The sequence below is a fragment of the Tupaia chinensis genome, unplaced genomic scaffold (assembly GCF_000334495.1).
Source record: "Tupaia chinensis unplaced genomic scaffold, TupChi_1.0 Scaffold000316_1, whole genome shotgun sequence".
NCBI lineage: Eukaryota > Metazoa > Chordata > Mammalia > Scandentia > Tupaiidae > Tupaia > Tupaia belangeri.
Window position 1 is genome coordinate 2,534,204 of NW_006159809.1, and position 12,912 is coordinate 2,547,115.

The 12,912-nt window shown below is 39.0% G+C and overlaps 1 protein-coding gene across 1 annotated transcript in view; it reads right to left on the reverse strand.

Moving 5' to 3' along the window:
• Positions 1-7,611: 7,611 nt before the first annotated feature.
• MRPL19 (mitochondrial ribosomal protein L19) overlaps positions 7,612-12,912 on the reverse strand; it is a 5,608-nt gene continuing 307 nt past the window's right edge. The window contains 5 exon segments of the mRNA XM_006172305.3: positions 7,612-8,008; positions 8,138-8,319; positions 11,474-11,608; positions 11,813-11,931; positions 12,721-12,838. Of these exon segments, the coding sequence (XP_006172367.1) occupies positions 7,787-8,008; positions 8,138-8,319; positions 11,474-11,608; positions 11,813-11,931; positions 12,721-12,838 (776 nt within the window). The 3' untranslated portion in view covers positions 7,612-7,786.

Genomic DNA, 12,912 nt, shown 5'->3' on the forward strand with positions numbered 1-12,912 from the left:
TTAAAAACATTTTATCATCATAAACCGTAAAACTCAAGGGGCTGATTTTATAAACTGGTGGTTAAAGGAAGAAGATCCCACATAGCCATCCCTCAGTTTGAATCCTGGCCCTCGTGGCTTGAAAGAAATGCCAGGCACATGTGCATGCATGCCCAAAATCCTGGCAGGATAGAGACATGGAGAAAGGATTGTGGTGTGACCACACCCCACTGGGTGAGGGTGGGGGTGGTGCTTTTTCCTCTCTTTGTCTCTAGCAAGCACACAAGCCTCTGGTAAGTAAAAATTAAAATAAAAACTGCCAAAGCTACCTTGAAAAGTAACAAGTTGGGGGAACCAGCAGTTAGCGTAATGGCTATGTCGCTGGACTCCCACATAGTCGACCACAGTTTGCGTCCCGGACCCGGTGGCTTAAAACTCACGCCGGGCGCATGTGCGTGCGTGCCCAAGATCCCAAGAGGAGAATGAAAGAGAAGGGATTGCGGCGTGACCATCCCCCCAGGGGGTGATTTCTCGCTTTCTGTCTCTATGTCTCTCTCTGTCTGGAGGGCTTATACTATCTAATTTCAAGACTTAATTTAAAGCTATAATAATCAAGACTGTGTAGTAGGCTAAAAGTAGATTAATATATCAATAGAATAAATGGAATGGAGATACCAGGAAAATATGAATAGACCTGCACATACATTTGAATAAGTTGCCAAGTTAATTCAATGGGGAGTCTTTATAATGGTATTTCTAGAATAGCTATATCTGTATGAAATAAAATGAGCCTTGACCCTTATCTCATAATCTGTATACACACACACACACCACTATGAAAGAGAGGGATGATGGATCTACATGTAAAATTCAGAAACACAGGAAAAAAAAAAGATTCTCTTTGACTTTGGGTTAGGTAAAGATTACAGAATGTTTTATCAATTAGAGATATCAAATAAAGAGAAATTATTTTTAAAAGAACCCAATGGAAATTCTGGAGTTGAAAAATACAATAATAAAATAAATAGAGGTGTTCACTGTAGAGTTGAATTGGCAGAAAAATGCATAGACAAAGTTGAGATAGTAGGGGTGTGTGTGTGTGTGTGTGTGTGTGTGTGTGTGTGTGTATTATATACACACAGAGAAACAATCCCGTTGTGATCTAATTTTTAGAAACATCCAGAATTTTTCAATAATGAAATGCTGTTACAGATCATTACATTTCATTAAACAACTGCCTTCTAGAGTGACCAGGCATCTTGGTTTACCCAGGACCACACAGTTTCCCAAGACGTAAAACTTTCTGCTAAAACTGGGAGGTCCCGGGCAACTTGATTACAGCCTTGATTAAACACATCCTCTGGGCATTTTGGTTACCTGGTTAATTTGGCCCAAAGTAACCTACCTTGAATTTCACCTTCATCCTGCTGTTCATATAATATAGGCAGGATGCTGAGTGCAGTGCTTCTCAGACCTAATATATGAATGAATGGGGAGCTTTTAAAAATACTAACACTGAGCCAGCCTGTTGCATAGTGGGTGGGGCAGCTAGATCACACATGACCAACTGCTTGATTTGAGTCCCAGACCTGGAAGCTTGTGAAACACACCAGGTGTTTGTGCCTGTGTGCCCAAAATCCTGAAGGGAGTAAAAGGGATTGTGAACTTTTGTTCACAAATTCCTGCTTATATCTATTCTAGAGTTGGGACTACCTGAAGGACTAACACAGAGCAATCATCTGTTTCACATAACTTGGAGCTCAGGTCAGAAAAGCAGCAGACATTGGTGGAAAAAAAAAGAAGTGAACTAAGATTGTGGTCAAGATATATAACAGACCACCTAAGATCCAGGAAGAAAAGTTGGAGAGAAATTTCTGTAAGAAAAGTAGGATATTAGGGCTGGCCCCATGATCTGGTGATTAACGGGAGCCTCAACTCAAATGGCCGACATATGTCGGAATCCTGGCGCCAACAGCTTGAGAGACATGCCAGGCATGCGTGTGCGCATGCCCCAAATCCCAACAGAATGGCGAACTGCAGAAAGGGTTGCGACAAGACCATTCCCCATGGGGGAATGCTTTCCTTCTGTCTCTGGTGACCACACACACATAGCAAAATTGGGGGGGAAGAAAAATCACGAGTTCAACAACTGATATGTGTAGACAGAAGAATTAGTACATGTGAAAAGAGGAACAATTATGATGATCAAATCTGAAGAGAAAGATAAAAGAATAAAGAGAGCAAGACTACAAAACTGGTGGAATCTTCAAACCAACCACAGTATGCACTGGGTGTCCCAGAAAAGACAAAGGAGAGAAAAGTATTTGAAGAAATAATGGCTAAATGTGTCCAAAATTCAGTCAGACATGAATTTACAAATCCAAGAAGCTCAACCAACTCTAAATGAGATAATCTCAGAAGCCCACACTAGAAACTTTATCATCAACACAAAAGCAGAACAAATTTTAAAAGCAGTAAGAGCAAAGTGACCCATCACAAACAAGGAATCCTCAATAAAATTAACATATCTTACTAGAAACCATGGAGACCAGCAGGCAATGGAATGACATATATAGTGCTAAAAGAAAAATACTGTGAACCAGAGTTGTTTACCTGGCAAAACTATCCTCCAAAAGTACGGATGGAATTAAGACATTCCGGGATAAAAATCAGAGAGTTCATTACAATCAGACTTACCCTACAAGAAAAGGGTATCCTTTTAATTGAAATTAAAAGACCAATTACAGTAACTCAAATCTATATGATGAAATTAAGGTCTCAAAGCTAAATGTATAGGCAATTAAAAAGCTGGTATTATTTCGTTACCTAATGCCACTTTTTAACTCCTAAATGTTTTAAAAGACAAGTGTATACAGATAATTATGTTATTAGGCACCCAAAATATAAAAATGTAATTTTTGACATCAGTAAAATAGGAGTTGGAAGGCAGAGCTTTATAAGAGTAGAATTTTGTTTGTTATTAAAGATAAGCTGGTATCAATTAGACTATTATAAATTTAGGATGTTAACTTTAATCCCCATTGTAACCACAAAGAAAACATTTAATAAATATAAAAGGAAAACAGCAAGAGAAAAGGCAAAAACAAGAGACCAACAAAGTGTAGGGCACAGAAAATAATAAACTGTTTTTCCACTATATACTGTTTTAAACGTAAATGAATGAAAGTCTTTAATCAAAAAGTAGATATTGGCAGAATGGATGAAAAATAAAACATCTAGTTATATGCTATCTACAAGAAACTCACTTTAAATCCAAAAAACCTGGGACCAGCACATGGTATAATGGTCATGTTGCTGGACTCCCACATAATCAACTGTGGTTCAAGTCCCTGACCCAGTGGCTCAAAACTCACACTAGGAGTGTGTGAGTGTCCAAGATCCCGAGAGGAGAACGAAGAAGGAGTTGCATTATGGCCATCCTCCCTCCTTAGGGGTTGATTTCTCACTTTCTGTCTCTCTGGTCTCCCTCTCTGGTGAACCCACGTGCCCTATAACAAAAAAAAAAAACTCTCTTAAAAAAAAAAAAAGAAATTCAAAAACACAAATATGTTAAAATTGAAGATGGGAAGAGAGATTCCATGCAAATAGTAAACAAGACAGCAGAGGTGGTAACTGTTGGTGTATTAATATCAGACACAATAGACTCTAAGCCAAAAACTGAAGTTCACAAGGAAGGACATTATACACTGATAAAAAGATGCAGCAATGGTAATTGCGCACCAAAGAAGAGGCCCAAAATGTATAAAGCAAACATGGACAGAATTAAGAGAAGAAACAGTTCTACAACAGTAGATGGAAAGTTCAGTATTCCATTGTCAAAAATTTCCAGAACATCTAGACAGCAATAAGGAAAAAGACAACTTAACATTGTGAACCAACTATTAGGAGACATAATCCTACACTCCAAAAAGCCACAATACACAGCTTTCTCAAGTGTATATAGAACGTCTCCAGGATAGACTATATCTTAGGCAACAAACCAATCTGCAATAAATCTTCAAAGACTGAAATCATACTAAACTGTATCTTTCTCTGAAAACAGAGGAATGAAACTAGAGGAAAACTAGAAAATTTGCAAATATGTGGACATCAAAAAACCAAAGGATTCAAAATCAGAAGTGAAATTATACATACGTAAAAAGATTTAAAAAAAAACAAGACTTAAATACATGTCAATGTTCATTGTAGCACTATTCACAAGTCAAAAGGTGGAAACACCCCCAAGTGTTCCTCAACAGATGGATAAATGAAACAGTACAATATTTACCTACAGTGGAATTATTCCCTTATAAAAAGGAATTTAGCTCTGATACATGCTACATGAGTGAACCTTGATATATGCTAGGTGACTTAAGTCAGATCCAGAAGGACAGCTCTTATATGATTCCATTTGAAACAATTATCTAGAATAGGCAAATTCATAGAGAAGAAAATAGATTAAGGGTTACCTAAGGCAAGGAGGAAGGAAGAAATGGGGTTCATGTTTGTTAGTTTCTGTTTGGAGTGATGGAAAAGTTTTGGAAATTGTGGTAACTGCGTATTGTTAATAAATGCCTCTAAATTGTACATTTAAAAATAGTTGGGCCATCAGGTGGCGTGGTGCTGGACTCCCACATGGTTGACCACGGTTCAAGTCCTGGACCTGGTGGCTTGCTTTCTCACTTTCCTTCTCTTTCTTTCTGTCCCTCTATGGTGAGCAGTGTCTTATAGCAAATTTTAAAAATGATAATAAAAAATATTAAATAATTTTTTTTAATTAAGTTAACATTAGCAAATCCTGTTTTACATGTTTCACAATTTAAAAAATGTACACTATGTACATTTAATATATTAAGATTTACTTGGAAAAATTCGCAGAAGTTTTAAAGATAATCTTACAGAATGAAAAACGTGACTGGTCAGGTATTTTTTGAACACGTGCTTATGAGCTGATCATATATTTGCACTGCTTCGGATCTTTACATTATCATTTCTCCAGCTTGTCTACCAGGATTAAAGTGATTATCAAGTAAAAAAAAAATAGGCTTTCATGGCTATCTTCTCACAAGCTAGAGAAAATAAAAATACAGGAGATAGGCTCTAGTTAAAAGTTCCCTTTGCGAGGCTATCTCAGTAGATAATCTAAGAAAGTGAATGATGAGATCTCTGTTGCTTGTTAAAAGTAGTCAGGGGGCTACGTAACAACCATTACTGGAAAAGATCAGCTAAAAGCAGCATAATATTTCTGGCTAGCAGGTAGATCCTTACCCTCCAGGAAAGTAAAAGATTCATTTTAGAGATTCTGACCAACTCTAGATTTTCATGAGGAGAAAATTGCAAAAACCCATCCAGATAAACCTAGACAATCCCTTCCCACAAGTCCAAGGTTTTCTCTTTTTTTTTTTTTTACTCCCCTAAGTATACAGCCAAGGGTTATGAGAGGTCCTGGAAATCCCTAATACAAAGAAAACAGAAATACAGAAAGAAATTCAGAGATAAGCTGCAACGAACAGTTGGAAAAGAAAAACACTATATTGAACACCCTCAGTGGAAACAAAAAATTCATAGGTAAGAATATAAAATATGAAAAGGATAATATTGGGGGGGGGGTCTTGAGATTTTAAAACACAATCACAAGAATTCAAAGACAATTTAAGAGCTAAAAAATGACGAGATGGAAAAAGAAAAAACAGATGCTCAGTACTGAATATCCAACATCCAAATAACAGTTACAGGATGAAACAGACTCAAGAAAAGCCTCTGAATGCTGAAAGAACTCACCAAAAGCTCAAAGCAATGACTAAAAATAGACTCCAACCAAGGCGAGTCACCATGAAATCTTACTACTATGAAGACTAAAATTCTACAAACTTTCAAGTCATACACAAGCAGCAGAAATCAAAATGCCTTCAGATTTCTCAACATAATACTGGAACTAAGACAATGGAACAATACCTTTAAAATTATCTCCCACCTAAAATTCTATAAAGTATCAGTCAAATACGATAGGCACGCAAGGTCTCAACACACATACTTCCTCTGCCAAAGGGTGCGCTACACCAAGAGAGTTAAAAGCCAGTAAAATGGAAAACACAGAATCCAGAAAACTGCTCAACCTATCAAAGAAATCCCAAGATAGCCATTAGAGGGCAGAACTGACCATGACTGTTTTGAGTGTTGCCGGACAGGTTGAGGGTGGTCTTGGATCTGGGCTGGTATTAACTTGAAAAGAATGACCCAGGGAGTTCGGCCCAAATTAGATATAGGTAAATCTTCACTATGTGTGATTACACCTGTTTTCACATCCATGTTCAGCTGCATAGATCAGCAAGAAAGTATTCTTTTTTGATCTACTCCTAAGAGCTAGAGTTTAATTCATCATGCTCTGAGAATCAGAAGAATTCACTTCCTAGTTCAGTTCCACCAGATACCAGTTAGCCAGCACACACTACAGTCCTGCTAGATGCTCTGTGGTAAACCTTTAACAGAACGCACTCATAACCTTAGCCATCAACTTTCTAAAGGGATAGGGAAACTGGAGCCAGACTATGACCCCATCATTCTGGAAGCCTTCATGTAATAATGGCAATAGTGTACTTTCATACTTAACAGTATTTTCAAGACTGAATACATTGTTTCAGGGTACCTGTGTAGGCAGTGAACTAAAATACAAAGGAATGATTAACACACAGTTAAGACAGTATCTACTCAGAGCCAGGGGGTGGCATGGTAGTTAAGTAGCTGGACTCACACATGGCTGACCTCAATTAAAGTCCGTAGACCTGTCAGCTTGCTTTCTTACTTTCCTTCTCTCTCTATCCCGTAAGTGTATGTGTCCTATAACAAATTAAAAATAGTAATTTAAAAATTAAATCTTTTTTTAAAAAAAAGAATAGTGTACTCTGGTAGAGAAAGGGGACACAGCTACAAATAAAGTTCTTTTTTAAAAGAATTAGTTTCATTTATAATCATTATTATTTTTTAGTTTGACCAGAAAGTGAGCAAGGTCAGGTGAGAATAAAAGCCACTAAGTCTGGGACATGAACGACAACTAGTCATGTGGGAGTCCAGCACCTTAACCAACACACCACCTGTGGCCCCCAAATATAAGAAATTCTTAGATTTTGGGACCAGTGGATGGTGTAGTGGTTACGTCGTGGGACTCCCATGTAGTCAATCATAGTTCAAGTCCCAGACCTGATGGCTTGAAATACTCCAGGCCCATGTGCGTATCCAAAATCCCAAGAGGATAATAGAGAAAAGACTGTGGTGTGGCCATCCCCCCTGGTGGGTGATTTCTCACTGTCTCTGTCTCTCCTACGAGCGCATGTGCCCTATAGCAAAGATCTATTAAAAAAAAAAAATCTTAGATTTTAGTGAATGGCTATTTCTTAACCTTCTTAGATAGAACCAAATAAAGTTTTTCTTATCCTGTGGTAAGAGCATAAATGTTCATTTTATTATTCTTTAAAGCATATGTAGTTCTGTATTTATGACTTAGCAAATTTAAAAAATCATCCCGCCCCCTCTCCTCACTCAGATTCCATGCTCACTGAAGAGCATTCTAGCAATGCTTTGACTTCAATTACAGCTTTACCTGCAGTAAGAAACAGACACCAGACCACTGGCAGGTATACTTCTTTTCGGAATAAACTGGTGTGGTGATGTTTTATTTAAATACTGGTAGAACAATGGATGCTTAGTTCATTTAATGACTAAGTTCTTAGAAATGAAATTAAATTGGTCTCAAAATAAGTTCCCTGAGAGTCAACACATCCTCTGCAAGTGACCAAATTCGTTCTTACAGTCAGGACTTTTTTGATGCTTCAATTTCATCCCATATTGCAGCTTCGATTTTTGAAGTGTCATATTCCCTCATCATGTCAAATTCAAGCCATGGCTGACTCCACTTTTGAGCTTCTTTCATTTGTTCTTCAGTTAAACAAAGATCAAATCTGATTCCTTTAATATTAAAATATGGACGTTCCCAGCGTTTAGACCAGGGCTTAGGCTTCATTTTTACTTTTAGCTAAGGAAGATTAAAAAAAAAGGATTAGACTTAGTATACAAAGGCAGAAAATTCCTCTAAAGTTTTCATTAAGATCATTCTTTCTTGATTGTATATTTTAACTTTCAGTTCCAAACGTACAATCCATACCTCATTGACAGGAACTTCTTGGCTAGGTTCCTGTGCTACGGGCTTCATGTTCATATCAAAAGTGCTATATTCAGGGAGGGCATCTCGTAGATACAGCAAGCTATCATCCAGCCGTTTCTCTAATTTGACCACTTCGATCTCCTGGATTCGAGGATTATAAAGTTCAAAGCAAATCTCAACACCTAAAAGGAACAGAAAACACATTCTTAGGAACTAAGTTGACTCCCACACAAGCCTCATACTACAATGAAGGCCACTTCATAAAGGTACTAACATGAAGTTTTGCATGTAGAAAATGTGACACAAATTGTCATTTTAAAGATGAAGATTACTGAAAAAAATAGAAATAAACTAAAATCTATTTAAATAACAGAAAATCTGAATTAAAATGATAAAATCTAAAGAAAAAGTATCTTCTATAAAATGTTGACTTAGATTTCTCTTCAGTTCTTTTTTTTTTTTTTTAAGAATTATTCTACTTATTTTTTTTAATATGACCAGAGAGGAACCGAGATAGAGAGAGGGAAAGTGAGAAAGGAAGCACCAGGTCCAGGACTTGAACAACGGTCGGCCACATGGGAGTCAAATGTCTCTAACCAACACGTCACCTGCTGGCCTCCTTTTTCTTCAATTCTGATAACAGTATTAACTTAGAGAATGAGTAAATTCTTCGCTATTGTTTATTTCTCACTTACCTGAATAAAAATCAGTGTTCCATGTTAAGAGTAAAAGGATTAATTATTTTAAAAGAGTAAGTAAAATGTTAAGTTCTAACTTTGATTAAAAGGATGGTCTAGCAGGACCAGCAGATATGATTGCTGCTGGACTCCCACGTAGTCGATCACGATAGACTCTCAGACCTGGTGGCTTAAAACTCACACTAGGTACATGTGCATCGTGCCCAAGTGGAGAACAGAGAAGAAGGGATTACAGTATGGCTATATCCCTGGGGAATGATTTCTCACTTTCTGTCTCTCCAGTGCCAAGTGAGAACACATACCCTATAGCAAAAATAGCTCTTAAAAAATAAAAAAAAAAAGATAGCCTAGGTTTTTTTTCCCACATACTAGGATTCTCTGCATAAAGCAGCTAGGAACAGCCTTGAAAATACGAAGAAGCTACAAGTATCAAGCTATTATCAAATACTTAAGACAGCATTGTATGGAGGTTTTCTTAAATAATCCAAAGAAAAATACAAATACTATTATATGCTGGGGACTTCACAGTTTGTGTAAAAATGGAATTAGAGTACAAGGTTATTTCAGGACCAGCAAATGGCATAATGGTTACATCGCTGGACTCCCACATACTTGACCGTGGTTCAAGTCCCAGACCCAGTGGCTTAAAACTCATGCCAGGCATATGTGCGTGTGTGCATGCCCAAAATTCCGAGAGGAAAATGGAGAAGGGACTGCAGCACGACCATCCTCCCTGAGGGGTGATTTCTCACTTTCTGTCTGTCTCTCCAGCAAGCACATGCACCCCATGGTTTAAAAAAAAAAAAAGAAACCTCTAAAAAAAAACGGTACAAGTTTATTTTGATGCAAAAATTTTGAAATCTGCACATAGTTTTTTTAAAATATGCATTTCCCATTAAGTTCTTTTTTTTTTTTTTTTAGATTTTATTTTTCTTGTTACCTTCCCCCCTTGCCTATAGGGCATGTGCACTTGCTGAAGAGAGACAAGAGAGAAGGAAAGTGAAAAATCACCCCCCAGGAGGATGGCCATACTGCAATTCCTTGTCCATCGCCCTCTTGGGATTTGGGGCATGCATACATACTCTTCTGGCATGATTTTCAAGTTACTGGGTCTGGAACTCAAACCACAGCCATGTGGGAAGTCCACGTCCTTAACCACCACCCCACCTACTGGCCCCAAGTGTTTTTTTGGAGAGGTTTTTGCTATAGGGCACGTGTGCTCGCCAGAGAGACAGAGAGACAGAGACAGACAGAAAGCGAGAAATCACCCCCAGGGGAGATGGCCATGCCACAATCCCTTCTCCTCCATTCTCCTCTCAGGATCTTGGGCACGCACGCATGAATTTAAGCCACTGGGTCCGGGACTCGAACCATGGTCAAATACATGGGAGTCCAGCATTACACTAATTGCTGGTCCCAAGTTTTTGAAGACTCCTTGTATAATCAACATTGGCTTATAGTGTTAATACCCAGAGTCAACTCAATATTTACTACACCTGTTTGGTTTCAGGCACTGATTTAGGAGCTGTGCCTATAGCAAAACCAATGTAGGTAAGATCCTAATTCACTCAAAAAAAAAAAGAAAAATGCCAACCAACAGGGTAATTTCATATAGTGAAGATAATCAAGGGTGATGACATTGTGAATGAGGAGAAGTCAAGTTTAAATTGTACACTCAGGGAAGGCCTCACGGAGAATATGATATTTGAAATGATACTAAAAAGAACCAAGAATATACCAAGCAGAATGAATACCTATGCAAAGATCCTGGAGAGTTAACAAACTTGTCATGCTGGAAAACCCAGGGCAAGACCTACCTGGTAGAATACAGTAACTTGGCGGGTCAGGGGCTATGATTTGAATGTGTCCACTCTAAACTCATAATGAAACTTAATCCTCACTATGGTGATATGCCAGGCCAGCAGACATGTTGGTTGGGGCAGTTGGATCCCTTATAACTGACAGCCAGCTCGAGTCCCGGACCAGTAGCTTGAAATAACACGCAGGGCGTGTGTGTGTGTGTGTGTGTGTGTGTGTGTGTGTGTGTGTCTATACCCAAAATCCCAAGACAAGAACGGAGGAAAAGGGACTGTGGCATGGCCATCCTTCTTAGAGAATGATTTCTCACTTTCCCTCTCTCTGTCCCTCTCCAGCAAGTGCACATGCCCTCTAGTTTAAAAAAAAAATGTAAAAAATAATCCTGAAAAGGAGAAATGAAGAGACTGCAGCATGGCTGTCCCCCCTGGAAGGTATGGCACTTTCTTGCATTCTTTTCTCTCATGGGAACCAGGCCTAATGAACTTATCCTACCCAAAGGCCCTATCTTAGAACACCATAGAGGTTAAATTTTTATTTAACACCTTTATAATATAACTAAGTCCCAACACACGAATTTTGGATAGGCATTCCAGACTACAGCAGCTGTTATCCCTATTATGAAAGCCTTCAGAGAAAGTGGACCACCAACCATATCTGAGCAGTAACCCCAGTTCCAATTCATTCTAAGGCCACAGGCCCCAGAATTCCCCTTAAAGCCCCCTTTTTACTTTCAAATTTCACATGTTTTATCCCAGGATACAGAAAACAAAAAGGAATCTTGAGATAACGTTTTCTAGACAAAGTAATGAATGAAACCTACCTTGTCCTTCAATAGTATTCCTAAGAGTAAAAGTAGCTCCAAGTCCTTTTCCTGATCTCTGGATACAAATCCCCAAAAACTGGCTGATTTTTCCACTGGCATATGGGTCAGCTGTAGTAACACGAAGTATGCTTCCTACAAATTCAAAACAAGTGAACTTTTGTATGAGATCCAGTAACAAACAAATGGCATTTCTTGGTAACTTTTTAAGTATTTTAACACTTAAGAATACCACATACAGGCAAAACCCAGACAAATGAAAAATCCATCCTCCCTCTGTGTGAAGAAAACCCTCCAAACTCATAATAAAAGCACCCAATAAAAGCACCCAGCTCTTACCAACATAGAACTCGGGAATATGGAGTATTTTTCTCCTTTCTAACATATCTTTTCTTTCTAATTGAAATTTCAGAGGATTTGTTCTTCCCCTTGGAGGAATAAACTCAGGACTCAAGAATCTGTGAAAATATGAATTTTAAAGAATTAAAAACAAACTTAAAAGGCCTCTAGAAGAAACACTGTTGCTTTATAAAACAATGAAAGAAGATGGTGTTGATGTGTTTTACTTTTCATTCTCTAAGTCAGTCTTACTTCCAAAATTGTGCTCATGAGGCTAGCTAAACATTCCTGTTTATTTAACCTGGCATTTGTTAAAAGCTCTAGTCAATATCTTACAACATAAATTAATCCTCATAGCAACCAGGAGAGTTTAATGTCATCATCTCCTTTTTACAGATGGAGAAACTGAAGTTTGGAAAAGGTAGTAACTGCCCATTATCGTGTTAGCTATATATCTGTCAGGTCAAAGTTTCTGAACAGTTTGGAAGAACGAATTACAGACACACCACTGTACCATGGCTTCAAGAATTGCCGCCAAAACCAAAGTGAGTTTTAGCCCATTTCCACTCAGGTTTAAAGGTCTTTTTGGAGAAAATCTCAGCTTTCAAACGCAAACAGGTATAAACACAATGCGCCTCACAGAAAAACTGTAATATAGGACAAATACCACAAAGGAAGAAAGCTTCAAATCTAGAGAGTCCCTACTCCAAGTCCTGACTTGGTAAAAAGTAAAACTGCACAGAAGTTGGAGAAGAGAGGAAGAAAACACAGCTGGATCAGGAGTCCTACACGCGCGCGACGCGGACAGGGGCGGCCCCCACGGCTCGGGCACCGGCGGGGACCGCACGGGGGTGCTTTCTTGAGAACCGGGTTTTACGTGGCCCGCACGCGCCGGGTCCCGGCCTCACCTCCTTTCCTGGCCCGGAGGGCGGCGTCTGTCCACGATGACCGGTTTCGGCGGCGGCTGGAATGCGCCAGGCTCCGAAGGCCCGGTGCTGAGCTGCCGGCCAGGTCCGACGCGGAGCCCTGGGGGCGGACGGCGGTCAGGTCAGTCGGACCCGCAGAGAACCCGCCGGCCCCGCAGTCTCCTCCAACACGCC